Below are 21,183 nucleotides of genomic sequence, written 5' to 3'. Positions count from 1 at the left end.
AGTATGTACTATGCACACAAAAAGCTGCAATACATGAACGGGTCATGTCTGTCAGTGTTTATGATGAATGGTATTTGCTACATTTCCTCTATAGCCTTGTGTTTCATAGTCTAAACTACTGTATAAGGCAGTGTTTCCCATCTGCGCTGTGTCATCACTTCACTGTATTAGGACTTTTTGTTTTAAACTGCCAAAGTAAGAAAAATTGATTTGCCAGAAGTCAGTCAGCTTTTTCCCAGTTGCTAATCTAAAAACTTGGTTCCGTGTGTTCAATCCTTGTAGCATTGAGTAAGTTGAGTGACTCCTCTTATTCAAAATATAATGGAGATTACTCTCATGCATGATAGTTATACTCCTGTGTTTACAGCAGAAGCATAAATACAGCCCATTCATCTCAGCAGACATCCTGTCTTAAATTCCTCACATAGGCAGCAGTCAGATAAGATAAAGAGAGAAGTGTGTCGCTTTCCTCTTATATAAGCCACAATTTGTATGTAAAAGGCGGGGATAGGATAAATGATGCCAGACAGAGAACAACAGAGCTTCTGGCATAGCCTCCTGTCATCATCACCAGTGGATATTCAAGCAGTCCATTTGAACTCTCTCCATCCAATCTCCACTGCTGTTCAGTTTTTGTTATTTTCTTCAGAAATTAGTTTGATGTGCATGGAATCGGGTGAGCTTGGGAAGAATATTTTTCACCTTGTGAAGTGAGATTTCTGTATCTGAATATAGGCTACTACTAGTCTTTTAGGGGGAGCCAAAAAGTAAGACCATAAGCCACTGAATATACTGTACACTGCAGTGTTTATACTGGTGATATACTACATTAAGCTAGATCTAACTACATTCAATGTTTATACTCACAGGAGTTGATAACAAACAATAACAATACACTGTTTATTTGTATACATTCAGCTATATATCTTAAAGTACAAAATAAAAGCAGAAAGTAAAAAAAATATGAAAAAAAAGACTCAGTAATTATGTATATAATTAATGTTATAAATAAATGTAGGCTACAAACGCAGGTGAGTATTCTAGCTAAATGACGATCTTGAGGCAGCACTGCCAGAAAATAACTACAACTAAATTATTAAAACAAACTCAGACTATCAGGACATATACCTACCTTTCGATTTACAATCTCTGCGTATGAAGTTCGTTAAATTGCCTACAAGTGGCGCTGTAATCTCTTCAACTGGCTCGAGACTCCTTGTATGTGGTTAAAGCCTTTTTAAGGTCAAGCGCAGTCTGTTTGTTTATTTTATGTGAGCGCGTGTGCTTGTGATAGAGCGATAGAATAGAGTGAGAATAATTGTGCGTGCGTAAGCAGGGCGCGTTTCTGCTAGGTTGTCTCGTGCGCTCGTGTGTGTTTAAAAAAAAAAAAAGGAAAGCTTAGGATTTAAAGTGTAAAAATATCCGGAAAATAATAACACATGAAATTGTCATGTAGCTAAGTACAGTTTAATTTAAACTTTTGAATTTTACGTACTTAACAAATTGAGAACAACGGCTCAATTTTTCACAAGCCCTTGACCCAGGGAGCTAAATATGATTCAATCTTTAATCCGGTCGATTTAATATTGAAATATAGTCTGCTAGTACAAACAGAGGGCCGTGGAGACAGCAAACCGGAATTTATCACCACAGTTTTCATTCTTAACAAAGACACAGTGAACAAAACTAGTCCACTGAAGCTCCTCGGGGACCCCTGATGGACCAACGAGAGAGCAATAAATATGCACACGGGCATCACCGAGTAAAGGGGCATTTTCACCGCCCCTGTGAAGCTGCCATATCATCAAAGTTTCTCAGGCAGTACTTGCACTAGCCTGGAGCTCTGGCTGAGAGAGAGAAATCACTGCCCCCAGAGCCAAGAAGACACCGGAGAGAGGCTGCATTTAAAACCCGCCCTCCGGAGGTTTCTCGTTTCCCCCTAAAAACCTCCCATTTTTTTTCTCTCTCTCTCCCTCTCTTTCTCTCTCTCCCTCTCTCTCTCTCTCTTTCTCACTCACTCTTCTCTCTCTCTCTTTACCTCTGTCCCTCTCTCGTCCCTCTCTCTTCCTTTACCTTTATCCCTCGCTTTTCGCCGTTTCCCCCACCACAATCATGGATCTCACGGCGAGATGTTTGTTCCTTCTGTCCTGTCTCGGCGTGATATTGGCGATCGATTTGGAGGCGATTGATCCAGGCTACTATGTGGAGCCCATTGCCACATCAGAGGCGATCGACTATAAGGATCCCTGTAAAGCTGGTGAGATTTCCCCCCTTCTTTTTTTGTAGTACGCTTGTGTGATTTACCTTATTTATGTGGAGGTAGAAACATGCCACGAATCTGTTTGTGGAGCTTGCTGAGATCAGCCACAGAAACGCTTTTAGAGAAATGACAGTAGTGGATGTAGTTTTTAAAAGGTTTGAGAGAACATAATGTGCATTTGTTTTATACTGAGTGACATAGTTTCTGCAGTTTGAAACATTTGAAGCACACACTCAGTCGCCTAGAATAACCTAGCTCGGAGAGTGGCTGCAAGGATTGTAAGAATGAAAATAAAAAGGGGTGAGTCTCTGAATACATTTCCCGAGACATAAAAAGTTTTGGCTTAAGTGCTTGTTGAAAAGTTACAGCCTTCTATTTGCGGCAAATGCACTTTTTATTCTTCAAAACGTGATCATGTAGTTCCTGCTGGCTTTTTCCTGTGTAGCTATTATTAAAAAAAAGTCTGAGCTGCAGAGAAAACAAAGGATTACTGCACTTTGATTTTAAGACTTCTGCTCCCTTTCTGGTTGTTTTTTTTGTCACTGCACAAATAGTCTTTTTTTCCACCGGCTGTTCACACAGCCACTAAAACAAAGTGGAGGAGGGGAAAGGGAAGAGTACAGTGGAGCTTAGAAATTATGCACACATTATTCTGTTGGCGGTTGTTTTATGGCTCAAAGTATAAATATGTCTGCTTCTTTCTGCTGTGGAGAGACCTGCATATTTTCCCAGTATTTGGCCGAAGCATATCAGACTTGTCATTGTAATCTTTTTTTTTTTTTTTCTGTACTGTGAACTCACTGTCTTGCCAAATCCCTTTGGGGGAGTTTGAACAGATTGTGTTTTCCATCTGGTGAAAGTATTCAGGTTACAGATACAGAGAGTTGGCTTGAGTCAAAATGACCTCTACAGTCCTGGAAGTACAAACTGATTTGGCATTTGACAATTTCTGATGTGGCAGTTGATTATAAAGCACAATTCAGTTCTTCAGCTCTCAACTACCCACCTATCTGTTTTCTTCATCATTTCCCTGCAGAAGTGAGAGGAGAAGTGTCAAGGGAGACGCAAAAATGGTTCTTTAGGGGTATTGTGGGTTTACATAAACATGAGAGAGGTCAGACTGCAGATGAACCATGCCCTAAGTACAAGTCAGTGAAGATGTTGCTTCCTGTTTTTACGTCACTGTTTACACTGATTCATTCAAGTGGTCACACCAAGTTGTTTTAGACCATTATCATGAATCCACAGGATGCTGACGTGGTGTTCTGATGACTCCTTAAGGCTGAAAAGTAAACTGACGAAGGTTTGACAGCGCTGTGTTTATATTACTCTTATGCTGTTTTCTAGAAATCATTAATATTAATGGAAATGTCTCGGCAGGGACAGTCCCAATTGATAATCCCCAGTCATGACTGGTGTTTGTCTTGTCTGTGAGGATGTTATCATGATTAGTAATCCCATTTTAAGTGTCATTTGAATAGAGCATAGTTTTGTTTATGGTTTCCTCTGGGCACGTCTGCAGACAGGTGGTTGGGAGACGGTCACAAGTACAAACTCCTACTCTCTTAACCCTCCCAGTCTCCAGCTCTTCCAACACCCACCTGCTTTTCTCCTTCCTACTAAGCAGCAAAATGTCCAAGATCTCTCAGCTCTCCCTTTTACTCCTCACTCCTCCTCACTCAGTTGATGCACCAGAGACTAAATTTTCCACTATAGTCAACTCCATACTAGTGTCAGTAGACCCAGGTAAAGAGTAGATGTTTTGTGAGTTATTGATTTTTTTTTTTTTTTTTTCTATTTGATCGCTTTCTGTGGCCTTGGGATCAGCATTTTTGTGTCACGCTGCTTCCGCTCAGGAAAATGCTTACAGCCGTGTGGAGTTTCTAATGCAGTAGAGGAGCTCTGTGAGGAGTGCATTTCAGGTTTGTCCTCTGTAGGGCTGTCCTTGCTTAACACTGTTTCAATGACAGGGTCTTTTTTTGCAGTTGATTGGGGGAAACAAGTGTAAAATTGTTTTTCTGATGTTCTCTTGGAAGTGAATATAATGACTCCCATTCAGGTACTTATGACTAACAAGACGACGGGAGAAATGTGTTTTCATACTCAACTAATTTGTGATGGCTAATCAGTTGGCTAATTGACCAAGTGGTGACCGTTTCATTTCATTTCCTCAGTACTTTATAAAAATGCACTTAGGGAGTTTTTCATTTCTTACCACAACTCATCTATCCTACTCCTCCCCAGTTTAACACAAAAAATCCCTCAAAAAGATTCACATTTACAAAGGATTAAATAACTCTTCACTATACCAGACATGATAGAAATGTGCATTGATTGGAGTGAGCAGTGCAATAACACTGAAGTAATGCCATCTATTTAGGAAGTTAACCAGTGGAAAATTCCTTAGTTTGCAGAACTCCAAACTTGGCAGCGTCCCAGGAAGTCATTTAAGACTCTAACAACCCACTGAGATTAGATCCACTCATTTTCAAAATGAAAAATGGATGAGAACCAGTCACGCTCATTGTCTTCTCTGCTTAAATTATAATCATGAAAGAAGTCACTGGTTTGATGTGTACGTATACATTAATTCATGAAGCAGACATCTTTATCTACCACAGACTCCTGTGACAGCATTGTCTGTCAACCGGTCGAGCACGCTCAAGTTGAGAGTACATGCTGTGGTCTCAGCTGCAGACAGGGCAACCTGAACACACCCTTCATCTCTTGTCCCCTCTTATGCAAGTGGTTTTCTCATCTCCCTGGGCCCCCCAGCTCTCTCTTTGGACTGGTTCAAGCACTTCTCACAGACTGTAGGTCATTCACCTCGTGCCAAGGGAAAGCACGGCTGCAAGGTGGAGCACAGGCCAGTCACTCTGTGCCACACCAGCCCAGGTGAGGTGAGTGCAGGCCATTCATGAGGGGGCTTGGTAGGTTATCCCCAGTGTGCTTGCTGCCTCTGAAGAATTTGTTGCTGTCAAAAGAGTCTTATGTGATTCCTCTCGCCACTCTGTCGGGCCTTGCCTTTGATTTGGTCATGTAAAATACAACAGCTGGATTCTTTTTGATTATGGTTTTTTTTTTTTTTTTTTTTTTTTTTAAAGCTACTGTTAACCTTCTACATCATAATTACTCATTAAAAAGTCATGTGTGTACCAGGAGAGTTTTTAACATTAAGTTGACCCAGACCAGGTTCTTTGTGAATTTGCATCCTTTCACAAAATTGTAACGTTTGGTTTTATTTGTATCTTTGTGTTCTGTTCATGGCAGCTGAAAACAGATGAGACTCGTTACCCAGCTTCATCCCTCAGTCCTGCTCTGGCAATGTGATGGGCTGTTGTACTTCATGATTGGGCCTTCAAGCAACACTTAAACAGATGCCTTTCTTTTATCATGGAATTCAGGCTGCATAGCTGAGCCCACACTGGGTGTTTTTTTTTTTTTTTTATACATTACAGGACCCCTGCCATTTCTCTCTGTGGGGTTCGGGTGATTAGGGAGCCAATCTATTGGCACGATCTCTGTGCATTAGTTGGAACAATATGTTTGTTGTCAGAGCTAAGTAATAACTAATCTTGCATTACATTAATACCGAGTCTGGGTTCAGAGCCGAAATAACAACAAATGCACTGGGAGAAAGCTCATTTGAATGGCTCAAAGGATGCCCAATTAGCCTACAATAATGAGCAGCTTAACAGTCATTTCTTGATTATTCACAGTGTGTTTTTTCTAAATAATTCATCACTGCTATGTTGCTGTTCATCTGGAAGAACTGTTTTTCTGCTCCCTCCACCTGTAGTGAATACATACGGTGTTTTCTTCAGCCACAGATAGCTATTATTTATGGAAAGTGTTGAGGGTTGAATCTCTTCCAGATTTAGTCCATCCACAAACCCATTTAAACTTTGCTTTGGACATCTGTTCTGAGAAAACCTGCTGTTTCCTCACGCCAGACTGTGTGAGTATGTGTTACTCTGCTGTCTAAACCAAAAATAAGAAGTCTGCATATTCAAAATAAGTTTTGTCAAAGGTGAAAATCCCTGCAGTGTGGCAAAGAATTATTCTTCTATCTAAGGATCTCAAACACTGTGTGCCATTGACATTAAAAAAGACAAATGGCTGGTGAGCTGATGAGTCATTAGAGGTGGTTAGACTGGCAGTAGGGTATATCAGTAATCAGTGGCAGGGATGAGCTGGGAAATCCAATCTGCTAATGGGCTTGATGGAGTGTGAAATGCTAAAGGGGTGGCAGTCTCTTGCTGTGTGCCCTTTGCAGCTGAAGCCGCTCTCATCTTGTCAATAAGATTGAAACTGTAATGTGGTGACAGTAACTCGGCCTTCATCAGCCATGGCTGATGAGACCTCAGGCTTTTATTGGAAATTAATCACTCAAGTCGCAGGTTGTAACTGGAGACTTCACCAGAACCTCGCTACTAATTATACCTTAGTTACCTTTTTGCAAATGAGCAGATAAGCTGACTTTTTTTCTCTCTCTTTCTCTCTCTCCCACCTTGGGCTCAAATTGCAGTGTTAGGAAATGTCAAGGTAAGCGTTTGCTGAAGAAACAACTGGTGTTGTTTTTACAGAGGAGAAAGGTACAGTATTTACATGACAACAGGCCTGCATAATACAATTCACCATTCCTTTGTTAGGATTATGCGTTTTTTTTCTTCTTCGTAGAAACAGTTTGTCTCAATATTCATGTTGCGCTGCCTTTGCTACTTTTGTACTTATTTCTCTGCTGTTTTAAACACGCAGTGTCTGAAGGGACAATGGCTACAGCCAGCATTAGGCAGAATGGGCTGGTACAGAAGGAAACCTGAAAAGTGATGCTTACACTGTCATCAGATAGTAATCACCTTAATGCAATACACTATTGACCTCTATTGGAATTCAAATGCAGCGTTTGTTACCAAACACAGGCTGTGAAAGGCGGTGCCAGGGTATTGTGATACAATCCAGGCTTACATATTGGCCAGGCTTTCTCAGCCCTCATCATTAGGTCTTGTATGGGGAAAGGCTGTCTAAATGTCTCTGTAAGCACATTGAGGAGTATACTGGCCTTGCAGTGGAGCTGACCTGCTAAATATAGGCTGGTGTTAGTGTCTGTATAGGCTTAGTATTGATGTTTGTGAATGTTTCAGTGGCAGATGTCATGGTCTGGTATTCACAGAAGGAGATTTATGGGAATAGTTGTGGTATATTTGACACCGCAGAGGTCGAGGCTAGGGCATTACACGAATCAATGGGATTAATTTGATTGAGATCTCATGTATAATCTGACTGGATACACTGGTTGATGGGGGGACAGTCTGAGATGAGAAGGATTATGATGGTTTAGATTAACTAAAAAAAAAATTCAGTGATGGCAAGAGGTTATCAGTGTTCAAATTTATTCAATCCAACATTTCATCCAGCATCTCTGTCATATATTCAGTTTAATCACATTCGTTTGTCTAATATGCTCACATAAAATTTCACCTAAATTTAAATGGTTACTTTTTGTTGTTATTTTCGGACTAAAAAGGGACACGAGAGCTAGAACAGCAACTAAAAACCCCACCGCTATTACCTAACTATTCTGTGTAGATATTAGTATCATCACTGCAGCTGTTGTCATTTAGGTAATGAATAATGTTTGGAAAGAGATTCAGCACTGTACTCTATGGTGATCACTTGCCATCTGCCACATTCAGTGAGCTTTAATCTACAGCACAACACACCCGTCTCTCTGTGTTTGTCCTAATATCATTACAGCACTCGGTATCTAGATGAGTTTATCACCTTTCTCCATAACCTTTCCTCAATCCTAGGACAGAGTTGTGTACAAAAGATTCCTAAAACCATGTGTCTGTGGATAATTAAAGCCAGGAGACAAAGGGATTAATTCACAATCCCTGCGAGTCTTTCCATAAACCTGCAACAGCGTCTCCAGGACAACTGCTGCGCCCGGGGGAAATGAGTGCTAATGCTGCCGGGCTGTGCATTTGCTCACTTCAATCTCCACTGCTGTCTGAGAACAATGACACTGCGGATTAACCGGCCTGTCTCCAGCACAGTGGTGGATGATTGGGACTCAGCCATGGGCAGGGAGCGCAGCCCACTGTGAACAACAGGGGAGGGGGGGGGGTCTGAACCTCGTTATTTAGTCACGGCCTGCACATAACACTGCTAATATGGTGCAAATTAACACTACACGTGAAAAGAAAGGTCCCCCAATTATTGTTTGAGAAGACAGTTTGAGAAGTGTTTTGAATATGGTCTCATATGACAGAAACTTGGAATTAATTGCTCAAGTACTGTCTTTTTTTTTTTTTCCGTGCTCCGCCAGTTCTGGGAATCAAATAAAAATGAGACGATAAAAGAGAAAAATATCCTTCTGTAGTCAGCCCATCCGTCCTATACTGCACGACATCTGGTAGCTTCCCCTTATCAGTGGTGTTTATGGCAATGGCTGTCCGTATGACTGCCGATTGTGAGTAGTCTGTTTTGTGTCTCATGGATTTTGTAGGAGTGAATTAGTGTTTTTTGCAGGCACAAATTAGAGGATCCCTTTGACCTCTGGAATTTAAACCTGTCCTCTGTGCATGCCCAGTCTTGCCGGCAGTGATCTACATCTTTGCTTATTGCTGTCATTAGCCTCTAAACCCAAACACAGTCACTCTGCTGTGTATCCTCTACGACCTGCAGGGTGGAAGACTGGCCTTCATCCACTAAATCCAACTCCAGATTGTTTAAATAATACTCTTCTGGTGAATAAGGACATGAGCCAAGTGTTTTTATCTTTTTTTCTATTAAGCTTTTCATCCCTTTCTCTCTTGTCTCAGTCCTCTGTTGAATTTTTAATTCAAGTGCAGGAGATAAAAGACAGTGTATGTTTTTGTTGTGTGCTTAAATGAACAAAGCTTCGTATGTACTGCCTCAAAGCTAACATTTTCCTATGTTAATTCACAGTAAGGGTAGCTTGTATTGGGGTGACACAGTGAAGATTTACAGATTCAAACTTTCGACAAACAACCACTGTAAATCGCTCCCATTAACTCTATACTTTAATGGTTCTACCGGCTTCTTATCCTTTACGGTTGGTCTCTCCTCACCACACTAACCTCTGAACACACATCCAGAAGGCTGTCATTTTCGTTCTGCTCCACATCTGTCTTCCCTATTCAGAGTTGCGGTGTGGGCAGAGGGGATATGCCTTCTTCCTCTCTTCCCTTCCTGTCTCGTTGTCATCTACTGTTCAGACATGGGTCACAGTACCACCACTTTGCTTTGTCTCCCACCTCTGTCTTCTCCCAAACCTCCCCATCACCTCCAGCAGCTCCACCTCCTCCTCCTCTCCCCCCAACTCGTGCACACAAGCCGGGCCATAAATTCTGGAAACGTGCTGGTGTTAAAAGCCTGTAAAACTGAGCGCCCTGTCCCTGCGGAGAGGACTCCCAGCTTATCCTCCACAGAAATGGGGCATTTAGTAAGGAATCCCATAAAGCACATTCCTCATAAAGTGGGACTGTTTGGTTATTTTTCCCTCTCCTTGGCCTCATTAAAGAGCTATTACTCGTTCAAGGTGCCCCATATTACTCCATCGAGGCAGTGTCAGTGTCTCACTGTATCATATCTGATAGCTCTCATTAACTGTCCAAGGGCGCCAAAGCACAGTGTGAGTTTTGTTGTTTGGTAACATCTGGGCTGAACTTGGCTCAATTAATCACATCAACAGTCAGGTTTCTGAGTTCATACTCTCTCTTCATTGCATGAACCTTCACAAGCCATATGCAATTTGTTGCTTACATTTGCATCCTGTAGTTTGCAGTCGAGACAAAGTGGCCTTCCTGTTATCCAAACAGATATACTGCTGTTTCCCAACTCTGTTTCTATTTGACTGCAAGGAAAGGGTAAACAGAACAGAGTCAAGGAAGGAATTAAGTATATATATTTTGTGTGTGTGTGTGTGTGTGTGTGTGTGTGTGTGTGTGTGTGTGTGTGTGTGTGTGTTTGCGTGCATATGTGTTTTACAAACTCTAGGCCTTCCTCAAGTGCTTTGACCGGGCGTCTATGCAGCCTATCTCAGTCTGAGCTGCAGGAAAAGCTTGAGGCTACCAGGCGGAGCAGACTGATGCTCCATATAGTGAAATTGCCTTACATGTCGTCTGACATGTGCCATCTCTGTTTGTCTGTTTCAGCTGCCTTTCTGGGAGACATCGCTCTGGATGAGGAGGACCTGCTGTCGTTTAAAGTAGACAGAATAATAGATCTGGCTCAGAGAACTGTCCATATTGTCAATCACACAGATGCAGGTAATAACAACAGAAGACACAAACATTACAACTTTTGGTGAAAATTCATCATTTTGAGGAAGTGTTTTTGGATTGTCACTGTAGATAGAATTGCAACAAAACACCTGAAATGAACATAGTTCCCACATTTTGTCTCTCATTTGGGAAAAAAATATATTCAACAGTATTTTGTTCTCTATCCTCCTCAACTGAATCTCAGCAGCAGCATATGTCTGACATCAGCTTTGTGTTTGAGCTCTCTTTAAATGTTTATATCCACAACTATCATGTTATCACTACACATTGTTACACCTGTATCTCCATGTTCAACAGTAATTGCTGGGCTTTGTCAGGGTAAATGTTGTTCTTAAAATGAAAGGCAGCATTTAAGCAACAGCTGTGAGTCAGCAGGAAGTGATAGGCTTCGCAATCCCATAAACTATAGGTGAGCATGACCCAACAAGTATGGGCATGTTGCTGTCTGTGCTTGAATGGTATCGGTTTGCTGTTTTCCACTTGAGTTAATGAGCATGTTAAGGAAAAGAAATGTTTTCGCGGGATTAAAAATACATTTAAACTGCTCTTAAAATATCCACCAGGCAAGAAAGATTATCAGACTAAATGTTGACCTCTGAGACAGAAAGTGAAGAGGAGACTGTCTGTACACACTCATCTCTCAAAATTCATTTTTCCACCTGAGCAGGTTAGTCACAGCATATCTAATTGTTGTGCAGTAGAAAGGCTACTCTAGTGTCCAAAATGAAGAACACTTTTAATATAGTGGTATTACATAAGACCATTCTTTAAAAACACATTAAGCATGGGTGCAGCATTTATTCTCTAATGTTTTGCTCCCATGTATCTTCCTAAGGCTCCTAATTAGTAGTTGAGATAATGTTTACACATGGTTGTTTTTGCTGTATTAGGTAACAAATGTCTGATGTACATACAAGCCAATTAAATGTCCAAGAATATATAGTTATAAATCAACGCAGTAGAGTAAAATATTAATTTCTTTTTGTTCACCTAACACTCCACTCTTTCTCAGTATATACAAATCATTCAACAGTATTGATTACTAAACAGGTCATCCGTATTTCAACTCACAATTTTCATTAATTCGATATCATGCCAAAGAATTCAGTTTGTGGATCCAAAACATTTGTCAACACCAGTTTAGTCTGTTATCTTATTTCCCTGTCTGTGAACCTTCATGCCCTACATATACCAAAGTGCAGGGACATTTCGTTAAATAAATAACACAATCCAAATAACAAGCGATTAAGCCTTTGAACCTAAAAAACCTTCCCTGTGTAACTATGAATGAAGATGGTAGATTTAATCATATAATTGTAATTAACACATCTTCCACAAGTTTTGTCTCCCCAGTACTCCTTATCAGTTAACTGAGCAGATTTGGCTGTTATCAGACTTTTCCTCAACACATGCACAAGTGTACGTGCTAATTGATCTCGCCAGGCTGCTAAGATTTACTCCTGCAGCCTGAAATTTACAGAACACATTGTTCCGGCAAAAAACTAAAAAACTAAAAAACTTGCTGCAAACTGTGGCATGCATGTTAATTAAATTTAGTTAGAAAAGATGAGGACTCGTAGTCGCACAGCTTTGAGTGTTATTATGGAACAAGAAGCAGTGCACAGGATGTTTTGATACCAGATGTACTTGTTTTTGTCTCTACAGTGAGACTTGTAGTGTAAAGACCAATTTCATTGGGAGACCTATGCGTTGAGCTTTGTGGCCTTTACCAGGGTCATCCAGGTGATCAAAAGTGAAGTTGTTGAGACACTGAAGTTTTGAACTCTTCAGACTTGGTAAATCAGTGCTTTTATGAATCCTGAATCAATGACACGCATCAATGTACCATGGGGATTCTGCTGAATTTCATTAAAGTCAAAAACCTTCATCCAAAAATGAGAAACTGAGTGAAATCAGCTGTTGGCAGCTTTATCTGGAGAGAAAACCTCCAGCGCTCTGATAGCAGTTTCCCAGTGCTCTAATAGAAAATCAGAGTTGCCCATCGCTCTCAATTTGATCAAATGAAAAAGAAATAAAGGAACATATAAAGGTCTGACAGGACATTGTCTTTTTATACAAATTTGTAATTGTATGACTCTGTCAAAATCATGACGTCTTCCCAACACACTCATCAAATTCATACATTGCATAAATGTAAAGGTCTTTTTCAGCAAATCTCAGCCTGAGTCATCAGATTTCCAAAGTATTCTCTCCTGCAGTTGCTTCACTGATCTTCCTTACAAGGGATGGATTCACTTCTGCTTTTTTAACCATGTATATATTTTTGTATGATGTTGTAACATATCATATGTAATCAGATAAAGTGCCTTGCTAGGTCACCATATTTCCTTGTGAAAGGGGATTTTGCTGCATAAAACACATTAAAGCATCACTTTATTTCCGGATGCAATACAGTCCATAATTAGATCGTCTAAAACTAAAATCTAAATGTTTGTTTGACATTTTAGCTTTATAATAGATCATGAGAGCTAGATTATAAATATTGTCCTGTTACCTAATGCAGATCATCAGATGCTAATTAAAAGTAAAGTAATACTTTCTTTGGACACTCATTGCTGACTTTTGAGAGTTGAAGTTGGTGATACCAGGTTTTATCTATATTTGCCTCAATTTAAGTCACGCTTGTTCCGCAACATAATGAAGTACAGTAGAGTGACTGTTATATGTGGTTCACATATGGACGGTTCTTATTATAATCATCAGGGTTAGGTGGGAGCTTAGTCTCCATGGTTACTCTGCATTTATGTCTGTTTGAGTGACATTAATGTTGAAATTAATTTGAAGGAATAAAGAATTCGGCTTCAATAAAATCCATTTGTGCAAAAATGGAAGAACAATGCTGTTTGAACAATGCTGTTTGAACAAATGTGTCTTTGAGGAAGTAAATGTAATTTCTTAAATGAGAAATGGTTATTAGAATTTCTGAATGGCATCAAACCTTGAATAATGTCCTCATTTGTTATCCGAGCAAGTATCCGGAGGTACGGCATATTTGCTCTTTGTGCATAAGTTGTAGAAACATTTGCTCTGTCAGACCCAGAAATGTAGTGAATTATTTATCTTGTTGTTTTTGTTGTCTTGATTTGAAATGCTCAGGATCAACCAATCAGAGTAGCCAAAATAGGCAAGGCTCACATCGCAGGAAAAGGGCTGCCACCTCCAGACCTGAACGTGTTTGGCCTGAAGGTGTTATCCCCTATGTCATCAGTGGTAACTTTAGTGGTAAGTAACAGTGATTTACTGATCCTCCTTATAAGCAAAACAGTCACATGTGATGTAATGTAGCACAATCAGAAGTTTCAGTTTATATCCTTTAAAGGGCACAAATTCTCAAAGATCTAAAACATTATTCCTAAAAATGTGTGTATGATGAGACTCGTTCTGTTTTTTCATAAAATGCATTATAGTGCAATTTTCATATAATAAGATTAACAAACCTTGTGAATATTATTATTCAAAATGTGTACATGATGGTTAACAAGGTGAAAAACTTAATTTTCTTCTTCTGTTCATCTTTATTTCCAGTAACGCTCTATCCAACTGGAACATCTTCAAGCTGTTGCCAGCTGTCCACTTTTCTATTCATCTCCCCATTTCTTTAAAATGCTGTGCGTTAGAGTGTGTTTTTGTTAGCTCCGCTGATCTTACCCTCTCTGTCATCCTATTCAGGCAGCCAGCGGGCTATATTCCGCCAAGCCATGCGGCACTGGGAGAAGCACACCTGTGTGACCTTTATCGAGAGGACGCAGGAGGAGAGCTATATTGTCTTCACCTACCGACCATGTGGGTGAGTCAGTGGGGTTTTTAGCTCCCACGTGAAGGAACTGAACAATGACCACCCTCTGATGATCTTTCATTATCTACAGCTAATTATTTAACGCCTTGATAGTTTTCCTTGCCTCCTTCTCAGCAGCCTTTCACCATTGTTCATCCTCTCTGTTCTCACAGTCTCTGTGTGAGTTGTTATTTCAGCCCCCTACCAGTTCTGTAAGAGATGGCCATTCAGTGGCCAGGAATGTTTCCTGTGCCTCATCACCACACTGCATCACTCACTGAGCACTTGTGTTGTACATGGTGTACAGAACTGCACCCAAGGGAGAGACTTTCTCAGCCCATCCATAACTCTGTTTACCGCACTCCACTGAAGTTATGCTCAGTGTCCACTCAGCAATTCTCCTTAAACACAGGGGAAGTGCTGGTTGTGGCTCTTGTTGTTGCTAAGCGACTATTGACAACCTGTTTGAACGTGCAGGGCTCTTTTATTTGATGATGAAATATTTTTAAATTAAAACATTTGCTGCTGTTGGGAGCACAAACCAGTCCAACCTATTAATTTAGGATTTTGAGGAAAGGAAGTCAGAGATGTTAGGAGAGGTATTAGAGAGGCTCCCAGGGGACACACAAACTTAAAATGTTCCCAGTTCCCATGTTTTAACCTCACACAGATTTAGACAACGAGCTGGAAGCATTATGTCATTACACACAATGTACCTCTCCCACTGATATGATCATTTAACACAAACAACTTAACAGAAAGCGGAAGCAGCTCATGAAACACAACTTTTTCCAGCCAACTGTTGATAGCCATTTTTAGCCTGGTAACTGGCCTCTGGAGCAACAGGGATGACATTATCCACGCAGGCGGCAGCGGTTAGCAGTGGGAACGCTTGACTCTGCTGCATATTCAGCAGACCCCCATCTGTCCTGTGCAAAGTTCAAGGCGTGTCTCAGGAGAGCCTGGCTGGGCCGGCAGTAATTAGAGAGCGGCTGTCTGGCCCACAGGGCCGTGATGTGTGTGCCCGTCCTGCAGACTCCCACACTGAACCTTTCATGTCACGCTGAGATGGAGGACTGCAGTCAGCCAGCTTCCACCACCACTCTCAGCATTTGCATTGGCAGATGGATGAATGAATGTCACTGCTGTAGGTGTGGATGACGGGTCGCCTTGTACACATCTCCTGTAGAAGAGACCAGAGGTTGTTGAGATAATGCCGTTCTTGTCATGACCTCCATTATATACATACAGAGCATGTTGAAATATAGGAGCTAGTACACTTTATAGAGCCAGAGACACATTCCCTTTTCTTCTCCCCTCGGAAACATGACTTTTTTTGGCCTCCCTCTCTAGTTTCCACTCGCTTGTTAGTAATTTTTTTTCATTTATAAAAACATAAGCCTAGTCACTATATTTTGGCTTTGGTGACACTGTTTTTCTGTGTTTCCGTGTCTGGTTGCTGATTCATAGGTGCTGTTCCTATGTGGGTCGCCGTGGAGGAGGCCCCCAGGCCATATCCATTGGGAAAAACTGTGACAAGTTTGGCATTGTGGTGCATGAGTTGGGTCATGTGATTGGCTTCTGGCACGAACACACGCGACCTGATCGAGACGAACATGTCAGCATTATCAGGGACAACATTCAACCAGGTAGGAGCACAGGACTCACAGCAATCCCTCAGCAATAATGTTGGAGAGACACAGCGGGAGAGAAAATAATAAAAGTCACATATTTGTACACACAGAGTGGGCTGGGCTAAGATTGTGAAAACGCAAAAAACACTAGTAGGATATACACTCATCTTCATCTTCCTCCAGATTTTTGTGAAAAAGTCTTTTCAGCTCTATCAAACCACATATAAACTCAGTTAATCATGACAATCAATTGGCAGAACAACTTAAAATGATTTTTTTTGTTTTGACAGACTGTAACAGGCTGTAAAACATTGTAAGTTAAACCCATGGCAAACCAGCTGTGTCTGGCACTTATACTGGTGGTTCATTTGTATCTGTTGTGTCACTGTTTGATACATTTTTCAGACAGAGTAGATCTGTATTCACCTTTGACATACATACAATAGGGTTCACAGTCTGACTTGGCTTCATATTTCCCCTTCCCCTTTTCCTTTCACAGGGCAGGAGTATAACTTCTTGAAGATGGAGCCAGGGGAGGTGGACTCTTTAGGAGAAGTCTATGACTTTGACAGTATCATGCACTATGCCAGGAATACATTCTCCAGGTAAGAGCCAAACCAAGTTGCACTGCATACGCTCGAGACATGAAGACTAGCTATAGATCAAGTCAGGCCAGAGTGTTTTCCACCCTGATGCAACCTTTTACTCCGTCATCTTTTTTCCACTTCTGTTCAGAGTGTTTTATGACTGTATAGATCAGTGATGCACCAGGTCTGTTCATATGGGCTGCTGCCGCTGCTGAGTCATGTCTCTTGATTCCCAAAGCTTGGGAAGAAGAAAGAATGAAACACTCCATTCTCCCTTGTAACACATCACTAGAAAACTAACATGCAGCCTGAGGTTATCAGGTTTTGAAAAGCCTCACTGTCACTTGAATGTCTGTCTTGGATCTGAATTGTTTTCTTACTAAAGAAACTGGTTTCTTGAGAGAAGGTGGGTCTTTAGTGGATCTTTATAAAGAAGCTCATACAAAAGCTTCTATTTGGAAATGAGGACTCTCTTCCGCTTGTCTAAGTTTCTTTTGGCTTAACTTAAAAAAAGTTTCACATTCAATTGGGCGTGGGGCTTCTGGGACACTGGATGAGTACTAATGTAAATTATGTCATTTTTAAGATTAAATTGCTGTATTGGGGCCACTGAGGATCAAAAATGATACACTTGGCTTATGAAGTAACTTGTAGGAAGAAATCTGACGTGTTTAGTTCCAGTCAGCCTCTCCCTTTAGGACCAAGAGTGGATAAAATCTAGTCTATTTCATGTTTAGCTGAGTTGTTGCTTAATACTGTAGGTTTTGCTCATTCTGGCACCCAGAACATTATCCTCTACACTTTACACTTTTCTCTCTCATTGTGGCTTTTTGATTATTAGCAGTGTGGCAATAGGAACACAAGATTCTGAGCAGCGTTTTAAAATTATTATGAACGTAAAATAGATTCACATTTTATAGATTTTATCTTTAACGTGAAAGCCAAGTCTTTGTAGCCATAGTGAAAGTGTTTGTCTGCGATATGCCAGCTCCTTCCCACAGCCTGTTCAAATTAAGGCTGCTCTCCTCGATTCCTGCTGCTTCTGCAGCAGCAGCCCCAGTAAAGCAGCATCGGTCCTGGAGCTGAGCTAGTCCAACAGCAGTAGTCCTGCTTCATCACAACAAAAATTCTGTGCGCCACTTTCAAGGCTATGTGAAGCGTCTTGTAAAAGTTGCAAACCACCTCATTATGCTCCTAAAGGTTCTTTGTAGAGGCTTTAACGATTAGTAGCGTGATATTCACCCTAGGCTACCGCATTAACTTGTAGATTCATTTCAGAGGTGTCTGCTGCAAAGAATTTTAGTACCTTCATAGCACACAGGTGTTATCATAGAAGCCTCTCTACTAAATGTCTTTTGCACTCCAAGCATAATTTAGGTCAAGCCTTAATAATCACCTACACATGCTTAAAAATGGAGTAGTGGAAATTTTATCGTCTCAATTAATGTACCCCTTACACATGAAGGTAAAGTTTTTCCTAATTGCTAATGCTCCCCAGCCACAGTAAAAAGAGCCACATTATTTTAGATGTGTTTATCATAGATTTTGGACAGTACACAAATAATAAATAGGCATAAATAGATAAACCTTGGAGGCCCAGCTGAAACCATATTTGGTATTGAATTTGTAGGAGACTGGAAACATGTTGCACAGATAAACTTCTGTTTATAATAGCAGAACTGCATATGTGTCATCCTGAAAATGACGCTAAAATCTGTCGCTTGTTGACCTCATTTGTTTCTCCCTGTTGTACACAACAGGAAGCGCTCCCAGATGTTCTGCTGACATTCAGCACTGCACAGTAGTATTGTAGCACGGTGTAACAACTGTACTAGAAATAGCCCCATGAAAAACACTGATCTTACTCTAGTCATCTTAGGCTGTGGTTAATTTGAAGTGTTATTTATCAGCTGGGTAAAGCTGGCAAAGCCAAAATAGGTCTCTTGGGAGAAGTTGACTCAGATTCAGCGCCTGAGTCATCATTGCAATTACAAAAGCATCACTACACTCATTGCAAAGTGGCTTGTTCACAACCTGTCCATGTACATTATATTATTTTGTAAAGTGCCTCAACGGGGCTTTACATTAAGTCATGTAAATGTTATGGTTATCTGCTACTGTCGTGTGCAGGATATGACTTCAGTTTTGTGTATCAAAACTTAAGGTTTGACCCTAGCCTCTATTGCATAGATAAACAATAAGGAGGAACCTTTAAGACAGCTGCAGGAACAGTCTCTTGAAATATGCAGTGTTATACCTACAGCAGGAATAGTTTTGACAGCCCTCAGTAAGTCAGAGTGGATGTAATGTGATCTCTGGGCACGCGTAAGTCAAAGCAAAAAAAGAAAAAAAGAAAAAGTGAGCCCAGACTATGATCATTACTACCTCAATCTGATATGAGAACCAGCTGTCGGCTGTCTTTTTGTTCTTACTTGGCCCTCTGTGTCAGTTGTATATGGATTTTTTTTTTTCCTACCACCAGCTCTCCCATACGCTGTTACTCTCTCAGTGTATGGGCCTCTTCACAAATCAACTGCCATGCGGCAAACAGATTCTGGGAAGCAGAGAGGGAATCTTTGTCTAAATGGAGGCAGTGGCTGGGTGTAGGCCAATGTACAGAAATGCCTGTCTGGCTACATCCAAACTTTAGGTCAAGAATGCACTGCACACAAAATGGAGCTGAAATAGTGCACTTTTGTTTGTAGGATTAGATTTTGTTTGATATTCGTGTTAAACACTGTATAGGAAAACAGGAACACGAGGGAACAAAGAGGCATAAAGTAACATATGGTATGATATATAACATCATACTCCAAAACTTCTTTTACTTTATACAAACAACAATCTTTCCTTTCGGGTTTACAGGATCACTTTGGTGACCTGAATAAAGTCCACTGCGACTGAATCTTTGTTTGCTTTTTGTTTTTGTTTTTGTTTTTTTAAGTTTTGGATGAATGGGTTTATCTTGTTGGGATTCTAGTCAACTCAGCACTTAAACACAGGATCTCCATTTAGCTGTTATCATTCTGAGGTCTTGATTTGGATTCGGTATGCAGTACAGATTGCTGCACAATAGAACAGCCCAGCCCCAAAGTATGTTTATGTCGGGTAATCCGCCCCGCTCTGTTTACGCTCCGAGTCTGTTGCTGTCCTAATTCATGGAACTGTGTTGATCTATAAGACTGTTTAGATATGAGAGAGAACTCGCTGCCACTGCAGGGGAATGTTTCACAGATTTGTATTAGTAGACAAGGGGCTCCTGTTAGCTTTCCACAAGTCATTCCAAGCACTGTTTCTTGAGCGCTGATTGGCTGATTTACCTGTGCCAGTGTCTCTCTGTGTTACCCCATTATTAGTGTGTTTGCTCGGTGTTTTACAGTAAATCACCGTGGGAAGCCAGGGCCTTTGCTGCGGGTGTTGTTCGGAAGATTTCATGGCTTGTCTTGATGTTTTGCCGTGTCTCCTGGGGACAAGCAGGGCTGATCCCCGTGCTTTTTGTCTGGGGTGTGTTATCCGACCCACAACTCAGCTTGCCCCCTCCTTTGCTCCAGAGATATTTTTCAAGACTGGTGCATGGAGTAGTGCCAACTCAAATAGAGACCTGCCAGTGTGCCCTTTGTCTGGTCTGACACCGACTGGAGTGGCGTTTTTCACGGACAGCCAGCATACGGGCTCCTGGAAGCTCAGAGACAGACAGGCAGGCAGAGTCTAAACTGTTAGCTCAGTTTGCTCTGTTTGCACATGCCTGGCGTTGATAGGCATGTCACCATGGGAACAGCGAGGGAGCCAGGCCGTTGCTCGCCAATACTTAGAAAAATGGAGATGATAAACTAGCAAAGTGTCAAGTGAGACAGCAGTGTGAAAAGAGTTGTTCTCGACTAACTGTTGTCTTCTGCCATTTAAAAAAAAAAAAAAAAAAAAAAAAAAAAAAAAAAAGCCATGTAGATGCTTTACCTGATTGTTTTTTAGTCTTTTGACTTTGAAGCCAAACAAGAAATGTGGCTGTTGTTCACGTTCCTACCTTCACGGCTCATGCAATTTATTTTGAACGCTCTGTGACTCTGCGGAAGGTCTTAGGTTTTTAGTTTGGGTCCATCTGTAGGGCAGACGCGTGCAAAGAATGATTTCAGTGTTAACCTCAGAAACAAACCGTGTGACCCCGACCTGAAAGTGACTGCAACTGTCCATCTGTTGCATTTTAGCCACAGAAGAGTAGATTTAAAAGAATCAAAGAGTAAAAATTAATGACTTTTTAAACAACATGAACCAAAAAAATCACTACCTTCAAAACCTTCACATACACACGCTGTTCTGTCGGTAGATGTTGTGTGGAGGAAATGGCAAACGAAATACCAGGGATAGAGAAAGAAAACACTTAAGTGAGAGTTAAGACTGTGCATTTTTAAAATAACATCACAGTTTTTATGTACCCTATTAAAAAGAGACGGATTGGTGGAGTGTTACAGTGTGTCAACCACTTTCTAAATGGTTACATATTAAAAGAGTGTTTATTCAAGGATTAGAGGTTTGTGAGAAAGGGGGTTTTAATGATCCATTGTGCGTAAGAGTACAAGCGGTCAGGTGTTTATCTTAA

The 21,183-nt window shown here is 40.9% G+C and overlaps 1 protein-coding gene across 1 annotated transcript in view; it reads left to right on the top strand.

Annotated features, from left to right (window-relative positions):
• The first annotated feature begins 2,077 nt into the window (after positions 1–2,077).
• Positions 2,078–21,183, top strand: part of bmp1a (bone morphogenetic protein 1a) — a 30,208-nt gene continuing 11,102 nt past the window's right edge. Inside the window, exons 1-6 of the mRNA XM_023394029.2 lie at positions 2,078–2,257; positions 10,444–10,557; positions 13,690–13,815; positions 14,263–14,380; positions 15,839–16,017; positions 16,502–16,607. Coding sequence (XP_023249797.1) covers positions 2,113–2,257; positions 10,444–10,557; positions 13,690–13,815; positions 14,263–14,380; positions 15,839–16,017; positions 16,502–16,607 — 788 coding nt within the window. The 5' untranslated portion in view covers positions 2,078–2,112. The remainder of the gene's footprint in view (positions 2,258–10,443; positions 10,558–13,689; positions 13,816–14,262; positions 14,381–15,838; positions 16,018–16,501; positions 16,608–21,183) is intronic.

The sequence above is a fragment of the Seriola lalandi genome, unplaced genomic scaffold (assembly GCF_002814215.2).
Source record: "Seriola lalandi dorsalis isolate HSWRI2012SDOR001 ecotype SW California unplaced genomic scaffold, Sedor1 jcf7180002054945, whole genome shotgun sequence".
Lineage (NCBI taxonomy): Eukaryota > Metazoa > Chordata > Actinopteri > Carangiformes > Carangidae > Seriola > Seriola lalandi.
Note: the sequence above shows the minus strand (reverse complement) of the source record. Positions and strands in the feature narration are given on the sequence as shown.